Source organism: Polypterus senegalus, chromosome 6, assembly GCF_016835505.1.
Source record: "Polypterus senegalus isolate Bchr_013 chromosome 6, ASM1683550v1, whole genome shotgun sequence".
In the NCBI taxonomy this organism is placed as follows: domain Eukaryota; kingdom Metazoa; phylum Chordata; class Cladistia; order Polypteriformes; family Polypteridae; genus Polypterus; species Polypterus senegalus.
In genome coordinates this window covers 74,735,368-74,760,722 of record NC_053159.1, presented here as the reverse complement: position 1 = coordinate 74,760,722, position 25,355 = coordinate 74,735,368, and the positions used below count along the sequence as shown (strand labels likewise).

Sequence of the window (25,355 nt, the reverse complement as noted above, 5' to 3'; positions counted from 1 at the left end):
AACACCGAAGCGCACACACCTATCTCGTAGGATCCGCAAAGCAGCTTTCTGTCACATGTAGTTAGTAACCAGAGACTCTGACGTCACAATCCAACTTTTAGCGCCCCCCGACTTTTTGCTGGTACTGCAAATCACACACGAGTCGCGTTAATTTCTGAGGACCGCCACACAGAACACATGACATGTATGATATTCAACAACAACAACATTCATTTATATAGCACAATTTCATACAAAAAGTAGCTCAAAGTGATTCCAACTCTCTGCACATTTAGAATCTTTAGATTTGTACTTGATACCACTTTCATGATGAAAAGCTTTAAAGTGTGTATGTTACATTTTACGTATAATTTCGCATAAATAATGAATACTGTTAATAATTACACACATGGGGGGAATAATTACACACATGGGGGTGTCACGGTGGTGGTGCGATAGCACTGCTGTCTCACAGGGAGTTATGTTGCTGGTATTTCCTGCTTGTATTCCACACTGTGCTCCGGTTTCCTTCCAAAGATATGCAGATTTGGGGATTTGGTGCCGCCAAAATGACTCTAGTGTATGTGTGTGCTTGTATTCACCTTGCGATGAGCTGTGGCCTCGTCCAGGGATTGTTTCTCACTCGTGCCCAATGCTTGCTGGAATGGACACATCCCTGGATTGACGGATTTAATCAATAAACATAATTTTCAGAGATATTGCGGTAAGGTATCATCTGAATTTAATGAATGTTCCAGGCAATTCACAACACAGAGAAGCCGAACATGTTCTCATCGTGATAATATCTCGCACTGCCACCTGGTGGATTCCTTCAGATTTACGTAAAGTACGCGCGCAAGTATAAACACTACAACGCTTGCGTAGCAGGAGCGTCCTCTGCAGCATGCGTCGCGTAGCGTGAAGTAACTCCTAGATCATCGAGGTAGATGGGAGCTTTAACTGTTAACAGCAGTATTTTGTATTGTATTCTGTAGTGAGCAGGGAGCCAGTGAAGTTGAGAGAGAATATGTGTAATATGTTCAGTGGATTTAAAACAGGTTATTATCCTGGCAGTAAATTTTTAAAGAAGTTGTAAGCGATGGATACATTTTTGTGGGATGCCAGATTGAACAGCATTACAGTAATCTATACGTGAGGTGAATCGGGCATTAACCAATACTTCAGTACTGTGTTGTCTAAGAACAGGACGAAGTCTAGAAATGTTTCGGAGATGGAAGAAGGCAGTCCGAGAAATGTTACTTATATGGAAGGAATTATTTAATAATAATTATTATTATTTAATAATTGCCATTATTAGTGTATAAATGGATATAAATAATTGCATTTAAACGATTCGCCAAAATCTGTTGTATGTAAACTATACTGTTTTAAACGTTATTGGTTTTTCCATCAGAAAACCCGGTTTCCACGTCGATCTGTAGTAGTTTAAATGGCACTTTTGCCACTCGCAATATGGCGGACGCGCTGACGTTTCGTGTCGACTGGGCAACCACAGTGAATGCGGCGTCTATCTAGTGTATATATGTCTATGGTCACGCAGATCGGACACATGCGTCGCGTTAACCTATGACTCAAAAGACACCTAAAAAACGCTGGGAATGCGTGGCAGCCATGATGTGTGCGCGTAGATGGCCAAAGCGTGAATTTTAAACCGGCCCGAAAGCCATACACTAGTATCAAGACTCTTATTATGGTAAACCAGCAAGTATCCAAGCACCACACGCTTACCATATAGACGCTAGCTTGACCCCTAAGCTGCGTCTTACGCCCTTAGAAATGCTTCCGCCTGCTGCAGTTGCTTCCGCAATTGGTTTATTGCTGGCCCGCCTAGAGGTCGTATTTCGCCGCATTTAATTGGATGTAGTGGTGTGCCAGGGATGTTTTGATTGGCTGTAGTGGGGTGCTTTGGCTGCGAACCCTCCGTCGCGCAGCTTAGGTTTACATCAGGCGCCTAAACAAATAGCTGGGCTTAATTTTTTTAGTTTATTTTTAACACATTGTGTCACTTTACCGTCTCGGTGATGTTTGAATGGATCGTTAGCAGCCTGAGTTCTTTTTTCGTGCCCCCTTCTTCCCGCCCTACAGTGAGCCGATCTTCAGCCAATTCGAAGAGCAGCTCTTCAGTTCAAGCATCGGTTTTGGCAAGACAGCGCACGCCCACCGAGGCAGTCAGTCCGATCAAGAGGAACTACCGAAGGTTGGAGTTCAATTCTGTTATTGTTTATTCACAAGTGTTACAAAATGATATTGAAACACAGTTTCTCATGGGTGCAGATTGGTATTTCTACCAAATTGTAGCAGATATATAACTTGGTGGTCCAGTTTTCCCCGGTGAATCAAAGATTTGTTTGTGTAGGCCGCTGTTTGATGTCCTCCGTTCCTTACATCTTGGACTAACTGCTTAAATATAAGCCGACCCGCATTAAGATTCTCACGGATTTCAGTTACCTGCTAAAAAGTGAATGGTTTCTGACACATTGAACCAAATATTTTGTAAAGTAGAAGTGGTAATGACTTCTCCACTTGTCTGTTTAATTTATAACAATTATTAGTGTCACTTTTGATAGGGGTGGATCTTAGCCGTGCTGCTACAGCTGGGGAGATTTCCTAGGCTTTTTTTTTTCTCAGTGTGGATTTTGTATGGAATGATATGCTTATCATGAATTCACTCATTTATTTTATCATATGCTCGTATCAGATTTACCTTGTTTACACATTTTTGGTTATTTAAAGGCTTATTAAAGTATAACATAAAATTCTCATACATGTTTAATGCAATTTGGGGTCATGGGACGATTCTGGCAGCACTTGGTGCTAGTCTATTGCAGATCCCACTTACACACACATATTCATGTTCAGGTTATTCTATTTTTTCAGTTTTTTAAAGAACCTTTATTTTTAGATTTTCATGGAAACCTGCCATATGAATTACACCTACTTTCAATATCTTAGACATATAGCCTCTTTTCCTTACTACAGACAGTGTAAAATGAGACTTTATAGTGTTATGAGTTGTATGTTTTATTTCCAAATTGAAGCTACATAACTCATTGGAAAGTGCAATACCTTTTAATGGTATGGCCAAATTTAACTCTTGTGTATAGTAAAGTATAGTTTTCACTTTTAAAAGTTGAAGTTGTATCTTAAACTGCATCTTTTTTCTACAATATTTAGCAATTAAACAATGAAGGGATTAGATCAGTGGCTCCCAAACTATACAATACAATACAGTTTATTTTTGTATAGCCCAAAATCACACAGGAAGTGCCGCAATAGGCTTTAACAGGCCCTGCCTTTTGACAGCCCCCCAGCCTTGACTCTCTGAGAAGACAAGGAAAACTCCCAATAAAACCTTGTAGGGAAAATGGAAGAAACCTCGGAAAGGCAGTTCAAAGAGAGACCCCTTTCCACGCTTTTGGACGTGCAGTGGGTGTCAAAAGTAGGGGGTCAATACAATACAATACACAGAACAGAACAATTCCTTAATACAGCATAATAATAAAAATTTTAGAAGTACGGTTTAACAGTAGATGATGTGACATAATTAGGTTTGGATATTTTTAGAGTCCTGGAGACCTCATCCATCTAGCTGCCTCCCCATTTGGCCATGCCACGGCTGAAACGTTGCTCGATGAAAGGACCCTCTTTCCCATGATTCCTGTGATCCTCCATCAGGGATGACTTTACCATAGGCAGGCAAACAACTTGGCAGGTGGGCCGTGGCACCAATGCCACATTTGGGTACCGAGAAAAGAAACAGAATAGGTGAGGGTTAGTATTCAAATATAATTATCATGTTACTTATGTTTTAGTGCTAATGACTAACAACAGAGATGCAGTATGTACAGTTAATCAGCAGCTCTAGTCGGGATATGCTAAACTGAAGTAGTGAGTCTTCAGCCGGGATTTAAAGGCTGAGACTGAAGGGGCATCTCTTATGGAAGCAGGAAGACCATTCCACAGTTTAGGGGCCCTGTAACTAAAAGCTCGACCTCCCACTGTTATTTTATTAATCCTTGGAATCCTAAGCAGACCGGCATCTTGAGATCTTAATGTGCTCAGGTTTGTAAGTCATGATAAGTTCAGACAAGTAAGCGGACCTTGGCCATTTAATGCTTTATATGTTAAAAGGAGGATTTTGAAATCTGCCCTAAACTTAACTGGGAGCCAGTGTAAAGATTTAAGAACTGGGTTATGTGTTCATATTTTCTTGTTCTTGTAATAATTCTTGCAGCGCATTTTGGATTAACTGGAGGCTGTATAGAGAACAGTTTGAACAGCCAGTGAACACCGCATTGCAGTAGTCAATCCTACTAGAGATAAATGCATGAATTAATTTCTCACAATCCTGTTTATTTAGAAAGCCTTAATTTCCTAACATTTTTAAGATGGAAAAACATGTTTTGGACGACTTTGTAATATGCTTTAAATGACATGCTAGAGTCAAAGATAACTCCTAGATTGCGGGCTGATTCAGTAAAATTAATTGGGATTCCAACTGAGTTAAATGACACAAAATATTGCTGTGATCAGCGTCATTCCCTCCAACAATTAACATCTCTGTTTTATCTGTATTTAAAGACAAGTAGTTCTCATTCATCCATTCCTTTAATTCACTAACACAACTAATTAAAGACAACATCGGAGAAACTTCATTTGATTTAAATGAAAGGTATAACTGGGTGTCATCTGCATACGAGTGAAAATTAACATTATGTTTCCTAATGAGAGATCCCAGTGGAAGCATGTAAAGTGAAAACAGTAAAGGTCCCAGTACTGAGCCCTGCGGACACCATATTGAACTTCTGTGTATAATGATGGAGTACTGTCAGCACATTTCTGTACATACTGGAATCGATTTGATAAATAAGAACTGAACCAAGCGAGCACGGGCCTGTAAGCCCAACATCGTTTTCTAGCCTGTGCAGTAAAATAGAATGGTCAATGGTGTCAAATGCTGCACTTAAGTCCAACAACATAATTACAGTGGAATTTCCTTCATCAGAGGATATCAGAATGTCATTTACAACCCGTGTTAGTGCCGTTTCTGTACTATGACCAGTCGAAAGCCAGACTGGAATTTCTCAAATAAATTGTAATGCGTAAGGTGTGACTGAAGCTGACTGGCGACTACTTTTCTAGTATTTTAGAGAGAAATGGTAAATTTGAAATAGGCCTATAGTTATTTAGTATGTGTGGGTCTAGGTCTGACTTTTTAAGTAAAGGTTTAATGACTGACACTTTTAGTGCATCAGGTACTGTGCCATGCAGTAATGAACTATTGATAATGGTTAGAATAGGTGCTGCAAGAACATCCATTGCACTTTTACGAGTTTTGTTGGCACTGGATCTAGGGAACAAGTAGTGGGCTTCATTTTAGTAATTAAAGTTAAGACTTCCTGGTGAGTTACAGGATTAAAATTATAAAGTGCTGAATGCAATGTGCAGGGTCTGCTAAGCTAGTATTTGGTTTGTACTGTGATGCTGAGATCTGGGATCTTATATTTTTAATTTTCTCATTGAAGAAGTTCATAAAGTCTGTACTGCTAATATCTGTTGGTATTTTGCACTGTTGATCTGAATTCCATTTGTTAATTTAGCCACTGCTCTAAAAGTACCCTAGGATTTTTATTATTGCTATCTATTAATGTAGAATAGTATTCTGAGCGAGCTTTAAAGAGGGCTTTTTATATTTATTACACTCTCTGTCCATGCAATTTGAAAGACATGTAGCTTTGTTGTTCTCCATCTGCTCCAGTTTTCGACACTCTAATTTAAGAGCTCGAGTATTTTCATTAAACCAGGGAGAGTTTCTATGTGCTTTGATCACTTTTGTTTTAGGGGAACCACTGTGTCCAGAGCATCTCTCAAGGTCACATTATAATGTGATATTAGCTGATCTAAATTGTTTTCCACGTTTACATTTGATGTTAACTGATCTAAATGGTTTTCCACAATTACACTCGACTTACTCAAGGTATCTATAAATTTTGAAGCAGAATTACAATCTAGATGTCGCACTGTCTTTGTTTTAATCTGAGTGCGTTGGCATGGGCAGAACTAAATCAAATGTAATTAAGAAGTGATCGGAAATAACTACATTTAATGGAGTAATATTTAAATTTTGAATTTCAACTTTGTAAGTTATAATTAAATCTAATGTATGGTTATGATTATGAGTTGGACCTTTGACAATCTGACAAAATCCTACTGAATTTAACAAATAAGTAAAACATTTGCTAAAAGTGTCAGTTTCCACATCAATGTGTACATTAAAATCCTCCATCAGAACTACGTGATCATAATTTATAGCCAAATCAGACAGAAGGTTGCTAAATTCAGTCATGAACAATGAATATGGCCCTGGTGGTCTGTAGACTAGCACTATAATTGTGTTGGAATCTGTTTTAATATTTAAAATGAATGCCTCAAAGGATGTAAAGTTGCCTAAATTTTTAGGAGTGATTTGCATTTTGTTACAATGAATTATTCCAAGGCCTCCTCCTCGACCAGAATCCCTAGACTTATAAAGGAACGAGTATCCATCTGGCGACGCCTCTGCTAGGGGAACAGTGTCACATTTACTAAGCCAGGTTTCAGTAAGAAGACACAGATCAGATTTTGTACTTAATATGATATCATTTACCAAAACAGCTTTAGTGCCAAGAGAGCGAATGTTCAATAAACAGCATTTAAAACTGCATGGTTCTTTCTGAACTGCTGATATATTTTTTGTTTTAATTTGAATAAAATTTCTATTACAGATGCCCCTGGTGGAGTGTCTGGTTTTATCCCTTGGTCTAATTATACACCTGTCCCGATTGGGGCTGCAGGTTTTCATTCCTAAAACTTTAGTTTTTAATTGGACTCCTAGTCTAATTAAGTGAGCTGTTATGTCCCATTTTCTTTGTTTTGGGGTCAATGTAGAAATTACATAAATTTTATCAAAATTTACTGAGTAGTTATATGAGAATAATATAGTTTTTACTTGTTAATATTTTCATTCTTCAATTTTAGGTATTCTAGTTATTTAATCCATTATTTAATAATTAGGGGGTCTGATGCTGAAGTACTTGCAGCATTTCATCACTCAGTACTGTGTGCCCAGGTGTCTATTCTGGATTTTTTTTTTGTCATTATTGGGATACAATGAAGGGTGCAAAAGACACAGAAAAAGGGAACAATTATAAAATAAAAAGGAAAACGGCAAAAGAGAGTTAAGCATTCACAGCTATAGCAAAAATAAAAATACAGTAATCCCTCCTCGATCGCAGGGGTTGCGTTCCAGAACCCCCTGTGAAAGGTGAAAATCCACAAAGTAAAAACCATACGTTTATATTGTTGTTTTTATATTGTCACACTTTTGACTTTAAAACACTGCAAACAAGCATTTGTCTCTTTTTCAAAAGTTTAAACTGTTCTCCATGACAAGACAGAGATGACAGTTCCGTCTCACAATTAAAAGAATGCAAACATATCTTCCTCTTCAAAGGAGTGCGCATCAGGAGCAGAAAATGTCAAAGAGAGAGAGAAAAGCAAACAATCAAAAATCAATAAGTGCTGCTGGACTTTTAAGTATGCAAAGCACTGCGATAAAGCAGCCGCAAGGAAGGAAGCAATGTGAAAGTAGTCTTTCAGCATTTTTTAGAGGAGCGTCCATATCCTCTGGGCAAACAACCCCTCTCCTCACACCCCCTCCGTCAGGAGCAGAGAATGTCAGAGAGACAGAGAGAGAAAAGCAAACAAAGATCAATAGGGCTGTTCGGGCTTTCAAGTATGCGAAGCACCTTTGTATATCATTGAGGAGTTTTATTTAATACGTAATACATGCTCTGATTGGGTAGCTTCTCAGCCATCTGCCAATAGCGTCCCTTGTATGAAATCAACTGGGCAAACCAACTGAGGAAGCATGTACCATAAATTAAAAAACTCATTGCCCGCAGAAATCCGTGAACCAGCAAAAAATCCGTGATGTATATTTAAGATATGCTTACATATAAAATCCGTGATGGAGTGAAGTCGCGAAAGTCAAAGCACGATATAGCGAGGGATAACTGTATTTCAAAATGTCTCTCTATTATAAAAAACAATCTTGGGGAGGCAGACTAGGGAGATGAGATGTTATCTTCTCAGAAGACAATTTGAAGTCCCGCAAGAGACACTTTAAATTGCTCCCAGCACTTAAAACAATGAAAAGCGACAAGCAAAACACGCAGCTCGCAGCAGATGATCCGACCACTTTTCCTTGCGTGCCTTCAGCCACCTTAACCCACCCACCCCACCCCCTTCACAATGCGAGCAGCAGAGACATGAAGTTGCAAAAAGGACAGCGGCTGTACAGGATTAAAAACGATCAGTGGGAAGTGCGACAGCAGCTGGCCCCCCTTAACAACGCGATCAGCATTATACGTCCTGCAAGAAAGAGATTTAACCACGCCCTGGGCCGGAAATAAAGGACAAGTATTGTTTTTACAACATCACACGAGACAAGGCAGTGAGCCATCATTTAAAACAAGTCCATGGACATCTAACCTAGCAGTTGTTGAATTGCTTTTGGCAGACACGCATCATGTGCTCCCAGCTCTTAAAACAACAACAAGCAGAACAGGCAGCTCGCCAGCAGCAGAAAGATAGCAGATTATCCGACAGCATTTCCTTAGCGTGCGTTCAGCCGCCACCCCTTCACAACACGAGCAGCATTATACGTCCTGCAAAAAAGAGATGTAACCACACCCGGGGCCGGAAGTAAAGGACAAGTATTGTTTTTACAAATGTTTTTAAAGTAAAAGTGAAAATAATGCATATGTAACAATTCCCATGAAAATAACAACCTCTTTAAATTGTATATCCGATCTTGGCCAGTGTCCACATGTTGCTGCATTTTGGTATCTCTTTTCAATTCTAGGAGATGCAGAGGACAGAATGATACAGACAGGTCAGTTCTGCGCTATATACAATCATCAGATTCAAATGTTAACAGTTCCCACACACACCTAGGACCGTTGTCCTTACATTTACAACATGTGTATAAGCTGTGAAGCCTGAAGTCCAAATATCAAAGAAACCTTTCACAAAAGGTACAAATATAACAGAGCAAGTGCGCTTCTATTCAAGAATATAACAGCAGAAAAACAACCCACATTAATTAGGGTGCGACATTGACACGCTTTTGCTACCAGCGCTTTGGTGGCGGAATGGTATCAGCTGTTGACTGTTAAACGGAACTTCACGGGTTTGATCCCCGATGACTCCGTTTTGATAAGTCAGCTGCTTTTATTCTTACTATTTTAGAATAAAAACATATATTTGATTTCAGTCTGTAACAGCTGTTGTAAATGTATGATACTTGTAAAGGTTAGCTTTGTTTTTTCTTTTTTATTATTCAGTTTCATTCTCTCAGTTGCGTTCACGATCCAACACCCCCCCAACCCATCTGATACTGCTGTTTTCACATAAAGACGTGCTATAGCTCTGCACTCTGTAGGAAGTAAGTAAATAAATCCAAATAAATAACATTCGACCTGGCTTTTATGTAAGTAACATAAAAATGTTGATGTACAAGTATGACAAAACAAGTGCACTTTTATTCAAGACTATAACCGAAGAGAAAAGAAAATCACAAGTACACTGCAGAGCTTCTTGTGTTTGAGCGACATGGGCATGCTCAAAAAATACATGTGTAATGGCACGAAAAGTGCACGCAGACACTTCAGTTCGCAAGCACTGGTACGAGAATGCAGTCAGACTTCTTTTTGAAACCATCCAGATGTTATTTATTTGGATTTATTTACTTCCTTCCTACAAAGTGCAGAGCTATAGCGCATCTTTATGTGAAAGTGTTTCTTTGATATTTGGAATTCATGTCTACATTTTGTCAATTATTACTAGAACATGAAAAACGTTTCTGTTTTAATAACGTGTTTACATAGATTGTTTTAGACACAGAACACACATGAAATGCAAGTGTACCAAATAACGATATAGTATTTATAAAAGGTGTTATTTTGCTTGACTTCTCACTCTATACAACTCTAAGCAACTGACACGCAGGTAAACAGACATGAGCTGAGAAAACTGTGTGGGGTGGGGAGATGTGATAGCAAGGTGCTTGCTGTTTGCTGCTTATCAACACATTTAAAGGACAAAAGACGCTGACGGATCTTTGAGTTTTTTCATAGGTTCTGGTAATTCTAGTGTTAAAAAGAACCAGACCTTACTGACTGTAATTGTATCAATTGTGATAGTGTGTGCCAGCTATTAATAATTAAACCCAAAATAGTTAATCTGTAGGAGGGAACCTTGAGATACAGTGGTGTGAAAAACTATTTACCCCCTTCCTGATTTCTTATTCTTTTGCATGTTTGTCACACAAAATGTTTCTGATCATCAAACACATTTAACCATTAGTCAAATATAACACAAGTAAACACAAAATGCAGTTTTAAATGATGGTTTTATTATTTAGGGAGAAAAAAAATCCAAACCTTCATGGCCCTGTGTGAAAAAGTAATTGCCCCCTTGTTAAAAAATAACCTAACTGTAGTGTATCACACCTGAGTTCAATTTCCGTAGCCACCCCCAGGCCTGATTACTGCCACACCTGTTTCAATCAAGAAATCACTTAAATAGGAGCTGCCTGACACAGAGAAGTAGACCAAAAGCACCTCAAAAGCTAGACATCATGCCAAGATCCAAAGAAATTCAGGAACAAATGAGAACAGAAGTAATTGAGATCTATCAGTCTGGTAAAGGTTATAAAGCCATTTCTAAAGCTTTGGGACTCCAGCGAACCACAGTGAGAGCCATTATCCACAAATGGCAAAAACATGGAACAGTGGTGAACCTTCCCAGGAGTGGCCGGCCGACCAAAATTACCCCAAGAGCGCAGAGACAACTCATCAGAGAGGTCACAAAAGACCCCAGGACAATGTCTAAAGAACTGCAGGCCTCACTTGCCTCAATTAAGGTCAGTGTTCACGACTCCACCACAAGAAAGAGACTGGGCAAAAACGGCCTGCATGGCAGATTTCCAAGACGCAAACCACTGTTAAGCAAAAAGAACATTAGGGCTCGTCTCAGTTTTGCTAAGAAACATCTCAATGATTGCCAAGACTTTTGGGAAAATACCTTGTGGACTGATGAGACAAAAGTTGAACTTTTGGAAGGCAAATGTCCCGTTACATCTGGTGTAAAAGGAACACAGCATTTCAGAAAAAGAACATCATACCAACAGTAAAATATGGTGGTGGTAGTGTGATGGAATGGGGTTGTTTTGCTGCTTCAGGACCTGGAAGGCTTGCTGTGATAGATGGAACCATGAATTCTACTGTCTACCAAAAAATCCTGAAGGAGAATGTCTGGCCATCTGTTCGACAACTCAAGCTGAAGTGATCTTGGGTGCTGCAACAGGACAATGACCCAAAGCACACCAGCAAATCCACCTCTGAATGGCTGAAGAAAAACAAAATGAAGACTTTGGAGTGGCCTAGTCAAAGTCCTGACCTGAATCCAATTGAGATGCTATGGCATGACCTTAAAAAGGTGGTTCATGCTAGAAAACCCTCAAATAAAGCTGAATTACAACAATTCTGCAAAGATGAATGGGACAAAATTCCTCCAGAGCGCTGTAAAAGACTCATTGCAAGTTATCGCAAACGCTTGATTGCAGTTATTGCTGCTAAGGGTGGCCCAACCAGTTATTAGGTTCAGCGGGCAATTACTTTTTCACACAGGGCCATGTAGGTTTGGATTTTTTCTCCCTAAATAATAAAAAACATCATTTAAAAACTGCATTTTGTGTTTACTTGTGTTATATTTGACTAATGGTTAAATGTGTTTGATGATCAGAAACATTTTGTGTGACAAACATGGAAAAGAATAAGAAATCAGGAAGGGGGCAAATAGTTTTTCACACCACTGTAAATAAATAGACAACTTAGAATCAGAAATCTTTCAAAGTTACTTTAGGACTGTAATTATCAACAGTGATAGTGTGTGTTAACAACTAATAGTTCGACCCAATATAGTTAATCTATGGGCCTGGCAAAATACTGTTGACCGTTTTTCCTCATTCCTGACAGTTTGATTCCCTATGTGTTTCTATTGGATTAACCTGTTTTAAGGAATGATGTATGTATGAGTAGTGCTAGGAGGTATACCGTTTCATACTGAAAACCATTTATTTTTGTTATGATATGGATTTTTCTTATACCGCAATACTGGTTTAAATAACCTAAACAATGTTCGGAATGTGGCGCAGTGGAAAACTGTTTTAAGAAAGGACCTTTTTCACTGCTACACCGCTAAACACGCATGCAACGGAGTACATGTGTTAGTGGAGGTATTGTGCAGTGAAAATGGACAGAGAACATTCCAAAACTGAAGTTCTAGCAGACGATAAAGTTGAACATGATGACACAGAAGAACTACTGCTGAAAAAGGGAGCTGTGTATGTTGTCTGGAGATATTTTGGTTTTAAAAGGTCAGATGTGGACCAAACAACTATTTACTGCAAATACTGTCGAGCTAAAGTTGTCACCAGAGGCGGCATCACGAGCAATTTGCTGCACCACCTCAGCCACACACATGCTTTGAAGTACCATGAATATATGGAACTAAGATTGGCACCCTCCACGTCCTCAGGTAAAAATTAAAAAGCTAGAGGTTACTTGAGTCAGACGTCACTTGTAGTAGACGCGTTTGCTAGAGGTACTAGATATGACAAAAAAAGCAAGCGACGAATCGAGATTACCAACGACATTACAATCCATATAGCTAATGTGTCAATGGACAGAGATTGTTAACAATAACAGGAAGTGTAGTTAGCTTACAAAAAAAAGACCTGTTCAGTGCAATACAACTTTTGACAAACACCCCTGGATATTTTACTAAGTCTAACTGCCTCTTTGAATGGTTGAAAATATGTTGTCAAAATTATAGTCTAAGTTGTTTGCAAAATGTTTTCAATAAAAAGGTTCTATATTTTGACTGCAACTGTCATGGAGTGTGATTACTTCTCTTCATTAGTGCCACCCCCTTGAAAACTATCACTTTATGAGGCCATGCGAACCTGTATTAATACTTGTGTGCACATTAAAATCTTTTTTTGTACAGTCTACAGTTCTCATGACAGTGGAATAGGTTATTCTTGGCCAGTCTACTGCAGTAATTGTAGTGGAAAATGTGGTTAACATCCACTCGTGCATGCAAAACAAATACTATCGAATACCATGAAACCGGTATAATTTTGAAAAATTCCATGATATAGAATTGTGGTCATACCGCCCAGCATTGTTTATGAGTAACAACTAGTAATGCTCACATAACATCTCAGGCTTGTTTTAAAGTTTTTTTTTTTTTTTTTTTTGCCTCTCTCTCTTTAGTGTGTGTATTTCATGGTGCTACAAGGCTTTTTTAAAGTCAAACTTACAATCCTCTTTTCTTTTTATCTTCAGCATTCAGACATCTAGTGATGATGAAGAGTGGATTGAGAGCAAACGACCTCGTCTAGGTATTGAGATAATATAGACTGGAAAAGGTTTAAAATCTGTCATATCCATTTTATACAAAATTCAATCCTAAGTTTTGGATTTCTTTGTGGTTTGTTAATATGTTTAATCAAGCATGGTTATATTAAATATATTTTTAACAAGTTGCATTTTTTTTGGATAAAAATAAAATTTAGCTCTATTTTGCCTCTTTCATAGGTACAATCTACTACCTCTGACAATAAATTATAGTGCTCTATATTTACTGCTGATTCATTCAATCAATCACCTCTTATCTGATATTTTTTTTCTCCTAGATGCTATTTTTGACTTTGTTAAAAGAGCTGTTGGTGTCTTTGGTTTTTACAAATCTTTGCCATCTCCACAAACAGATTCTCAGGTTTGTATGTGTAATGGTCTAGAATTCAGTATTCTAAAGAAAATGACATTTCTGTGTGTTGCTTAGTGTAATGGGGTATAAACCAGTGTTTTAAAGAAAAGATAGAATTTCTGGAGAATTCTGCTTCAGGTTATTGTTGATGGTTATCTGCAGGACATAAATATTTTCCTGCCTGGCTAAATAGTCAGACTGCTTTGATTAAGTAGTAAGTATGTCATCCACACGCAATGTGGTGATACAGAACTTTCTGCTTCCTTTGAAAATGAACATTTCTAATCAAGTACTTTTTGATAGCTGGCCACAATACGATTGTTGAACCAAGAGTTTCCCTTATCAACATTCTGAGGATTAGTGGAGGCAGTCTGGAATGTAATCCAGCCAATAAATTGTATGTATATGTATATGACATGCCAAATTAAATCCGCACCGAAGTTAAGGCTAGCCGTGTGAGCAAAGAGTGAGCGGGGTTGACCAGAGGAGGGATTGGGATCCCTGTCCTTCCATGCTTTCAGCAGATTTACATGATAAACCTGCTCCCTCAGCCAACGATTGGGTTGATTCACCAAATAGTCGACGAGTCCTTTGCTCTCCTTAACTTCGTAGGGACCTTGCCAATGGGCAAGCAACTTAGAGTGGGAGGTAGGTACTAGGACCATGACCCGATCTCCCAGGCGTAACTCCTGGAGAGACGTGCCACGGTCGTAATAACGGACCCGTGCTGCTTGAGCCTCTTCCATGTGCCTTTTTAAGGAGGGGCCGAATCTTACCAATCTTATCCTTCTTTTAAGATGTCTAATATACCCCGGGGTTGTCACCCATACGGTAATTCAAAAATGGAGAATCTCGTGGAGGCTTCAGGGACTTCTTGATAGGCAAAAAGGATGAGGGGGAGGAGGTGATCCCAGTTCCTTCCGTCCTCGCTGACCACCTTACGTAGCATTTGTTTGAGAGTTTGATTGAACCTCTCCACCAAACCGTCGGTTTGAGGGTGATATACCGCTGTCTTTAAATGCTTTATTTTAAGTAACTTGGCAGTCTCCCTGAATGTCTCCGAGGTAAAAGGTGTCCCCTGGTCCGTCAAGACTTCCTTGAGGAATCCCACATACGAAAAGACCCCTAGTAATTCCCAAACATGGCTTTGGAAGTGGCTGAGCGTAATGGAACAGCTTCAGGGTATTTGGTAGTGTAATCCACGAGGACTAAAATGTACTTGTGTCCTCGGGCTGAGGGCTCAAGGGGTCCAACTAAATCGATCCCAATTCTGTGGAAGGGAATATCAATTGGGAATATGAAGAAGAGGAGAACGGTCCCTCCTAGGAATTTGTCGCAATTGACACTCTGGGCAAGAAGTGCAAAAGCGATGAACCTCCTCATTGATTCCTGGCCAGTAGAAACAGAGATTGATCCACTCCAGGGTTTTCTCGGTTCCCAAATGGCCACCTAGGAGGTGGGCACGTGCTAACTCACAGACCTGCCTCTGGAAGGTCCATGGGATTGGCAGTAGCCGTCTTTCCTGCCCGTCATGCTCAGCTACGCGATAGAGAGTCATTTTCCAATACAAAGTGAGGACCCTGTGGCATCGACTGGTTAGTGCGCTGGCCATTGACTAGGACCACTGCATTTTTATCAAACTTCAGGGAATCGTCACTCCACTGCTCCCTTTTAAATGAAGCCGGTGTGTCTCTTAATTGAAACCGCAAATGGGAGAGAGGGTCGGCGTCGACCTCAAGGGGCGTGGTTACCTCCTATTCCACAGCGGCGCTGGTGGATGACGTGTCAGCACGCGACGGTCCGGGAGTCGCCACGTCACTCAGGGCAGCCGCTTTGTGTCTCTCTGCCGGCTGATTACACGGCATGGAGGCAGCTTGAGACGGCTCATCCCCGTCCATAACTAGGCCCAAGTTAGCCCCAGGAGTGGTATGTGTCTCACCGCTTTTAATATTTGTCCTAGTATCACTGGGTGAGGGGGACTCGGATGGATGGCCACAGTTAGTTTTTGTAACGATCCCCCGTAACTGATGACACAAGCGGCGGAGCTGTACCAACGGATTTCTCCGTGGACACAGGCTATACTGGTCTTAATTTTTAAACCACTGTCGCGGTAGCACAAACCGGCGGGCAACAATGGATTAGCTAGAGCACACCAACCCCTCCTCGCCCTCCTCCTTGCATTCGTCCTTGCCTCCAAGTGGTGTGCGTGCCCGCGGCTCCGGGGACGCTGATACGAGCTCTGGGTTGTACCTTGGGTGTGGGCGGTTTAGGTCTTGGGACATACTCCGGCTGAGTTTGACAAAGCGGGGTGGACACTCTCCTCAGAGAGAACATAATGAGCCCCATTTGCCTCCCCCCGCCAGGTTAGCCCAATTCTGTGAGCCCATCCCACTCAATCGGATAGGTTGCCTAATTAGGTGTGCCGGGAGTTTAGCCCACACCGGGTCTCGCCGAACCACGGGACACCCTCCCCACCTGAACACTCTGCTATTGTACGCTCCCACCTGGGTGCATTGCAGGTCCTGTCCCCTTCTCTTCTGGGACTTCTCCATCCTGCCGGCTACACCAATTTCACAAACACAAGACAGAGTCATATAAAGGCTTAGGGCAGCCACCCATATAATCTGGTTTCCTGGCTGCAAAGTAGCTTTTGATAGATACAGCACTAATGTGCACAAATCCGAGTCCAAAACAGAGCTGAGGGATTAGGGAAAAGGTGGAGGCTTTTAAAGAGGAAGATGGGAAGTGAAGACAAAGGGGTTGGGCTCTTGTAGGTCTTGTGCCATTGGTTCGAGCCCGGACGTGACAACACAAGGGCCAGAGCCGGCAAGGTCTCCTTCCATTGGCTTGGTCCCGGAAGTGACGTCAAGAGGACCAGGTGGAATCTCCCGTGAATGGTCTGCAGGCAAGGGAGAAAAAGAGTCAGTGCACTCTGCCACATCCCGATATGTCTCAGAACTGTCCTTTATTCAAGCCCTTTAGCTGCCTCCCATGCGCACTTGTGTAACAATGTAGTATGTGGCACTGGAGATCATAGGGTTGCATTTGTGATTTAAAGCATGTCTAATTTATGAATGTTTTAAACCTGTTTTTATGTTTTGTGAAATATATTTCCTGAAGTTTTTTTTTTTTTTTGTGAAGGCTACAACGACACATATATTTGAAGTGAGAGAATGTGACAGCTGCAAAAAAAGCAGGATTGGCAGAATGGACCTAAAGACCGGTATTTTCATTTTTTCTTTTCAACAGTGGGGGAAGTTTCTTTTGACATCCGTGTCTTTTGTAAAGTTTCTGGGCAATCATCTTTGTGGTTTCCCTGTTACATGTCTTAAAGTTCTCAAAAATCTGTAAATTTGCTTTGTTTAATTAATGTGGAGGATAAAGGAAAACTCTTTAATTCCACTTATACAGCTCTAATTTGAACATTTTAATTGGGGTGTAGAGAGACAGACAGTTCTTGGTCACGAATATAAAAAAATTATTTTCCATTATTTTTAATCATACCCTTTTTCATCCATTTATAAGAATCTGATTTCAGTGAGCTCTTCAGCTGCTAAGATCCTGTAGAAGAAAATCGACAGCACCCCATCTGGGTATCCTGTTCTCCCTGTATAACAGAGACAATGAATGCAGGCAGAAGAAAGCATCAGTCAGGTTTCTTTATTTTCTAAGTCTTGCAAGAGGTAACTCTGACAGGAACACAAGCACCTAATTAGCAAGTGTTACCAAGAAGTAGTTGGTATTGCGCTTTATACACTTCCTTGGAATTGTGATCTAATTATTAATGAATTTATTACCTAGTCAGAAAACCTTTAATATCATTGGTTACATCCAGTTGTTAAAAGGACATGGCAGAACGTTGATACCTTAAATGGTCACAATTGACCTGAACACTGGACTAGGCTGACTGACAGTCTTGTCAACTTAGGAGTACATGACGTTTTAGGTATTTTAAGAGTACACTGCTCCATTGTGGCCTAACACATCCACTCTGTTCTTAGCCTTTTGCGTGGCTATATGTTTCCTTTTTAGTCCAGCCAGTCTGTCAACAGGAAACTTCGCATAAACATAACTATAGAAGCAGCAAGCACACTTTAAAAAATTGTTTTTCTCTTATACCAAGGCTTCAAGGTACATTAGATAATAAAGTCACTTAAATGCCTTTTCTTAATAGCTCAAACTTTTATCATAGTGAATACCAAAATGACACCTCAGCCTTTAAGCATACACTCAGAAGTGTAAGAGACTCGGAACAAACCTAGTAAGCAGTGTAGCTGGTTTCCATCAATAGTATACCTACATCACATGTTAAGTGCACTCCGAACCACTGTTGAAATTCAACTTTCACAGTCCTCCAGACATCTCTGTGGAAAAAACAAATATTTATAAATTCCTAGAAGACCTTATTTTATATCCTTTTTTTTAAAAGAATTTTCAGCTGCTTGTCTCCATTCACTATATCATCTTTAGAAAAAAAGTATTGTACTTGTTAAAAATGACTGATGTTGTTCCAATCAGTATGCACAGTGCATGCTGCTATCATTTTTTTTTTCTTTTCTTTTTTCTCTCCCGTTCCCAAACACAGGGTGGCAAGAAGGATCCCTATTATTAGTTTGTAATTTTTTTTTTTTTTGTATGTAAAAATGAAAGTTTTTTTCAAAAAATAAAACATTTAAATCCTTTATCTCAGGCTAAGTTTGTGAATTTCTCCTTAGGGATTAATAAAGTATCTAATCTATCATGTTGTAATACAGTAATACCTTATTTATCCATCGGGGTCAGAACCAAGGCTGTGACGAATAAGAGAAAACACAGATAACAGAACAGTTACTTTTAAGTTGATACACAGTAGATTAGTTTAGCAAATAGTCATATTAATTTACAAAAAAAAACTACTAACAAAATTATTTTATATAACATAATTACCTTGTGTAATAAGCAAATACAACTCAGAGGTACAGGAGTTTTCAATGTTTTACTTGGAGTCTTCGTTGTGTAACAAACGGTGCCGTGTCTTCAACTCCATTATCTGGGTTACAGAGCACATTCCAAAACAATAAAAGAAAGCTTTCCCTATCAATAAATATCTTCTGCCATTCACGTTCTGTCTTTTTCTATACTGCAAACACTCCTGCTTATTGTCTTCTAGCTCCCTTGTCTCCTAAGAGGCATGTCCACCCTCACAGTACAAAAGCCTTTCACTCAGTCCTATCTCTTACATAGCATTCTGCCCTTTCTGCTCCCACAGAGTGCATCATAAGGTGCCTGCACATCACAATATATTAATGAAACATAATAGAATTTAAAAAGAAAATTACAGTACAGAAGAACATTAACATTAATACAAAATTACATTACTGCCAGTAATTTTTGACACATTTTTCAATTTTGTTGGCATCACGCTTTACCTCATTCACTGTTGTTCTTCCTACTCCATAAACTGAAGCAATACTTGAAGCACTTTTGCTGTTTCATAACCGTTTTAATAATTTCATTTTTTGTAACAATTCCAACGCATATGTTGTTGGGCCATAACAATGTATAGTAGTTTAATTATAACAAAAGAGAGAAGTTACACAAAACTATTAAAGTTGAAGGTATTTTACTGACACTGTGATTTCAAAATGCAGCATAACACATGGTGCTGGGAAGAAACACTATGTGCTAGCAAAAGGGAGAGTTATTCCAATGTGCATGGCTTGCAGCATATTGTACAGCAGCAGTAATAGGTAGATGCTGGTGTTTAGGTAGGAGCAGTCTTTTGGAAGTGATGTCATAGTTCCTTACACTGTTCTTCAGGTCTGAGGGAAAAAAGAGAGTGACAGCCCCAGCCTATGGTTCTGGTTGGAATTGCCAATAGATTAGCCCTGAAGTTATCTCTCAATCGCTTGTGTGCGACTCAGTGAAGATGATTTTGTGAGACTGATGAATATATTTGTGCACTGCTGTTCTGAAGAGGGATGGTTATGTGGAAACTAAGAAAAAGCTTGTGGTTCAGTCTGTATAAGGTTTGCTATGACCTGAAGAATGAGATTGTGGGTTCAAGTGGCTGAAAGGAGGCTCATTTTGTGGTTTTGCAGGCCTCAGTCCCCATAATAGTTTGAAAGGTTTCATAATAGACTAGGATCTCATGGGAAAATCCACATAACAATAATAATAATTACATTTTGTGTCAGTTGGAGGAGTTATATTTGCATGGTCTTGAAGGCAGAGAGGTATTGTATTTCCAAAGTTTTTCTGGAGGGCTTCCTTTTTTTTTTTTTTTTTTTTTAAAAAAGGTGGTTGGAGAGAACAGGGGAATCCTCGGCAAGGAGCTGGAGACTATTTTTTTGTATAAAGTAGTGGTCTGTCCTCCCAACCCTGTAATATCAACAGACCTCACCAGAAAAAGCTGGTCAAAATCTGAGAATTAAGAATAAAATTAGCTTCGATTCTGCTGGGATAGACTTTGGCAATTGTAATTTGTAACAATACTGTTTGAGAATATACAAGCATAAATGGTATCAGAAAAATACTCTAATAGAGTAATGATGAATTTCGATTGACTCTTCATTATTGGCAACATATAGGCAAGTGAAAAAGGTGGTTATGTGAAATATTTTTTTCTATAACATACAGTGGACCCTTGACTTATGAACTCAATTCGTTCGCGAGGGCTGGTTGTAACTCAAGACTATTTTTCCCATAAGAAATAATGGAAATACCCATAATGCGTTCCGAACCTCCCACAGCAACACTTCTACAACCCTTTTTTATTATGAAAAGGTTAAGTAATGTGCATAACACGAATGGAGATAAAATCATCGAACACAAGAATATAATGCACACTTTCAGAGACTACTATAAATCCCTATATACTACTGAGTTTAAAGAAGACAATACACAATCTAATGCATTTCTGGATACATTACAGATACCACAAATAGACGCTTTTAGTGTGGAGGAACTTGATAAACCTCTGGCGTTATCAGAATTACTAGATGCTATAAAGTCACTCCAAGGTGGAAAAGCAGCAGGCCCTGATGGCTACCCTGCAGAGTTTTACAAGAAATTCTCCACTCAGCTAGCTCCCCTCCTATTAGCAACATTTACAGAAGCCAGAGATAACCAATTTCTTCCACAAACCTTTCGCCAAGCACTAGTCACTGTCTTTCCAAAACAAAATAAGGACTTATTATAATGTGCATCATACAGACCAATTTCACTTCTGAATAACGACATTAAAATACTCTCTAAAATCATAGCCAGAAGGATGGAGAAAGTGCTCCCCTCGGTAATATCACAAGACCAAACTGGATTTATTAGGGGCCAACACTTATCTTCAAATCTTCAACGCCTGTTTAATGTAATATACTCGCCAACTAAATCAAACACCCCAGAAATAATATCATTTGATGCAGAAAAAGCATTTGACATGATTAAATGGAAATACCTTTTTACTACATTGGAGAAGTTTGGGTTTGGCCCAAACATTTGTGCATGGATTAAATTACTGTATACTAATCCAGAAGCTTCAGTTTGCAGCAATAACATTTGCTTAGACTACTTTAAAGTAGAACGTGGCACTAGACAAGGATGCCCCTTGTCAACGCTGCTGTTTGCGATTGCTATTGAACCACTGGCAATACATTGTCGTAATACGGATCAGATATAGAGGATTAGCAGAGAAGGACTGGAACAGAAAATCTCATTATATGCAGATGATTTGGTACTGTATATTTCGGACCCAGAAAATTCTGTGCCTGCAGTCTTAGCAGCACTCACAGAATTTCAAAAGATCTCAAGCATGTAATATTAGATTAGACACCCTACCTTTTATCATTGCAGAACAGTTTAAATACCTAGGGGTAAACATCACAAGTAAACATAAAGCTCTATATCGGCAAAATTTCGCCGTCTACATGGAAAAAATTAAACAAGACTTGCATAGATGGTCAACTCTTCATCTCACTCTAGCTGGAAGAATTAACACTGTTAAGATGAATATTCTTCCTAAGCTCCTTTTTTTATTTCAAAACATCCCAATATACATTAATAAATCATTCTTTAAGCAATTAGATTCAACAATAACCTCATTTATTTGGAATTCAAAACATCCACGCATCAAAAGAGCGACCCTACAAAGACAAAAGGCAGAAGGCGGAATGGCTCTACCTAACTTCCAGTTTTATTACTGGGCAGCAGATATACAGGCGATAAGAACTTTGACACAAATAGAAGAACATACACAGGCTTGGGCCGCAATAGAAGTAAAATCCTGCAGTACTTCTTTGTATTCCTTGCTCTGTGCTCCAATAAACACACGTTATCGGCAATACACTAATAACCCAATTGTGCTCCACGCACTTAAAATCTGGAACCAATGTAGAAAGCATTTTAAGACGGAGAAGCTTCCATCTGTGGCACCCCTGCAAGAGAACCACCTCTTTCAACCTTCACAAACATATGCAGTTTTTAATATCTGGAAAAAATTTGGAATTAACTTGCTTAGAGATCTTTATATAGACAACGTCTTTGTATCCTATGAACAATTACACTCCAAATTTAACATTCCAGCTACACATTTCTTTCACTATCTTCAAATCAGGAACTTTGTTAAACAGAACCTTCCAGATTTTCTTCATCTTGCACCCTCATCCATGCTGAAAAAAATATTGCTCAATCTCAAGGAATTAGACTCCATCTCTACAATATATAAAATCATTTTACAATCCCTTCCTTTCAAAGATCCAAGAAGACACTGGGAAAAAGATCTCTCAATTAATATAACAGAAAAGGAGTGGAAAGTAGCAATGCAGAGAATTCATTTGAGCTCCATATGCGCAAAGCATACAATTATACAACTCAAAATTATATATCGAGCACATCTGTCTCGACTAAAACTCTCCAAATGTTTCCAGGGCATGATCCAACCTGCGAACGTTGCAACCAAGCCCCAGCCTCACTGGGTCACATGTTCTGGACCTGCACCAAATTATAACATTATTCTGGACAAAAATTTTTAATTACCTCTCAGACAGCCTTGGACTCACAATCCCTCCTAACCCATTAACAGCTGTGTTTGGGGTTCTTCCAGAGGGGCTTAAAGTGGAGAAAGACAAACAAATTGTGATTGCATTCACTACACTCTTGGCACGCAGACTCATTCTGATAAACAGGAAGAACCCAAACTCTCCTCTTTTAAGTCAGTGGGAAACCGATGTGTTATATTATTTGAAATTGGAAAAAATCAAATACTCAGTTAGAGGATCCGTACAGACTTTTTTCAAAACATGGCAGGATCTAATCAGTAATATTTTAAAATGAGTTCATAAAGCACAGAGAATTTATTAATTTAGGTATGTTTACAAGCCTTAAATTTTACGCCGTTTGGCTTGCTCTCTCTCTCAGGGGTGGGGATCGATCTGTTCTTAACTAAATTTTTCTTTTTGTAAAAACTTGATTGCTTTGTATGGATTGTAATAAAATTAATTAAAAAAAAAAGTAATGTGCATAATTTACCAAAACACCAATAATTTTTCTAATGTACTAACCAAAAAGTTATAAAATGTGCGTAGCCTACCAGAAACAACAAATTCACACTGTACTCACCGTTTAATTTGACATCTTTGGGCTGCAGGAAGGGAGGAGGAGGAGAATGAAAAGGAAGTTGGTTATTGTTTAGAAGGAGCCTCCTTATGTAAATCTTTTCTTTCTAAAATTGTCGAGATGGTGGATTTTGACATGCTGTACATATTAGCGAGATTGGTCACACGATCACCACTCTCATATTTCCGCACAATTTCCTTCTTCGTTTCGATTGTGATCGCTGTTTCTCAAGTTAATAATGACAGTAGTGGAGCACTCAGTTCAAAGCTGGTTGTAATGTGAACTGCTCTAATAATACACTCCAAAGCAAGCCGGTGCTGACTCAGCCTGAGGACATCATCATGTGCCGCGCCAGCCTGCTAGCTAACATCCCTTAACAATTGCTTTCTTTACCTTCGTTACCTTCTCTTCCTTCCTTAGCAATTCTGTGTCTTGCTTGCCATGGTCTTAGTGAATTATATATATAGATAAATCACTGCACTGACCGAAATTACGTCCACAAACGCATGTATCTATGCTCCGACTGACGCTTACGAATGCTGTCGGCTGTTTGTTTACAATCGCACAAGCGGATACACATGACCGCATTCGGGTCGTAATGCAAGATGTTGGTCGTAAATCAAAACAAAAATTTTGGTCGTAAATCAAGTTGTTCGCATGTCAGGCTGATCGTATATCAAGGGATCGACTGTATGTGGATTTATCAGGGTTTGATCTTCATTTAAACTTTATTTTTAACACTAGAATTACCAAAGCCTACGAAAAAAACTCGTAGATCCGTCCCACCTTAAATTACTTAGCACCTCTCCATCTGCACCTTTTGTCCTGTAAATGTGTCGATAAGCAGCAAGCAGCCTGCTATCACATCCCTCCACCGCCGCACAGTTTTCTCAGCTCAAGTCTGTTTACCTGTGTGTCAGTTGCTTAGAGTTGTATTGAGTGAGAAGTCAAGCAAAGTGACACCTTTTATAAATACTATATTGTTATTTGGATCACTTGCATTTGACGTGTGTTCCATGTCTACAACGATCTATGTAAACACATCGTTAAAACAGAAACGTTTTTCATGTTTTAGTAATAATTAACAAAATGTAGACATGACGTGTATAATGTGTGAAGCCTGAATTCCAAATATCAAAGAAACACTTTCACAAAAGGTCTAAATATAACGGAACAAGTGCACTTCAATTCAATAATATAACTGCAGAAAAAAAAAACCCACATTAGGATGCGACATTGACACTCCCTTTTATACGGCTGCTTCGGTGGCACAACGGTATCAACTGTTCACTGGTAATCAAAACTTCACAGGTTCGACCCTGGACGAGTCCATTTTGAGACGTGAGCTACGTCCCCCAAATCCAGGTGTGAAAAACTTCTTTCTTTCCCAAGAAGACTCATGGCTGTATTAGCTCAAAAGGGTGCTTCTACTAAATACTGAGCAAAGGGTCTGAATACTTAGGACCATGTGATATTTCAGTTTTTCTTTTTTAATAAATCTGCAGCAATTTCAAAAATTCTTTTTTTTTGTCTGTCAATATGGGGTGCTGTGTGTACATTAATGAGGAAAAAAATTAATTTAAATAATTTTAGCAAATGGCTGCAATATAACAGAGTGAAAAATTGAAGGGGGTCTGAATACTTTCCGTACCCACTGTAAAAGCCAGATCGAATGTTATTTAACATGATTTTTTTACTAACTTCCTACAGCGTAAATCAACAAGTAGACTGCAGAGCTTCCTGTGTTTGATCAACACGGGCATGCTCAAAAATTACACATGTACTGGCATGTTCACCTCTGTTATAGCTCGTCTATTTGAAAACCGCAGTGTCAGATCGGGGCAAGTGTGAACGAGACTGAGAGCATAAAACTGAATAAAAAAATTCTA

The 25,355-nt window shown here is 39.2% G+C and overlaps 1 protein-coding gene across 2 annotated transcripts in view; it reads left to right on the top strand.

The window, feature by feature from the left end:
- The first annotated feature begins 1,899 nt into the window (after positions 1–1,899).
- The window catches only part of senp2 (SUMO specific peptidase 2), a 90,007-nt gene continuing 66,551 nt past the window's right edge, over positions 1,900–25,355 (top strand). Inside the window, exons 1-4 of one of the 2 annotated variants that reach the window (XM_039756349.1) lie at positions 1,900–2,197; positions 13,455–13,510; positions 13,805–13,887; positions 17,020–17,101. In XM_039756349.1, coding sequence (XP_039612283.1) covers positions 2,022–2,197; positions 13,455–13,510; positions 13,805–13,887; positions 17,020–17,101 — 397 coding nt within the window. In that variant the 5' untranslated portion in view covers positions 1,900–2,021. The remainder of the gene's footprint in view (positions 2,198–13,454; positions 13,511–13,804; positions 13,888–17,019; positions 17,102–25,355) is intronic. The other variant, XM_039756351.1, reaches the window with a different exon arrangement.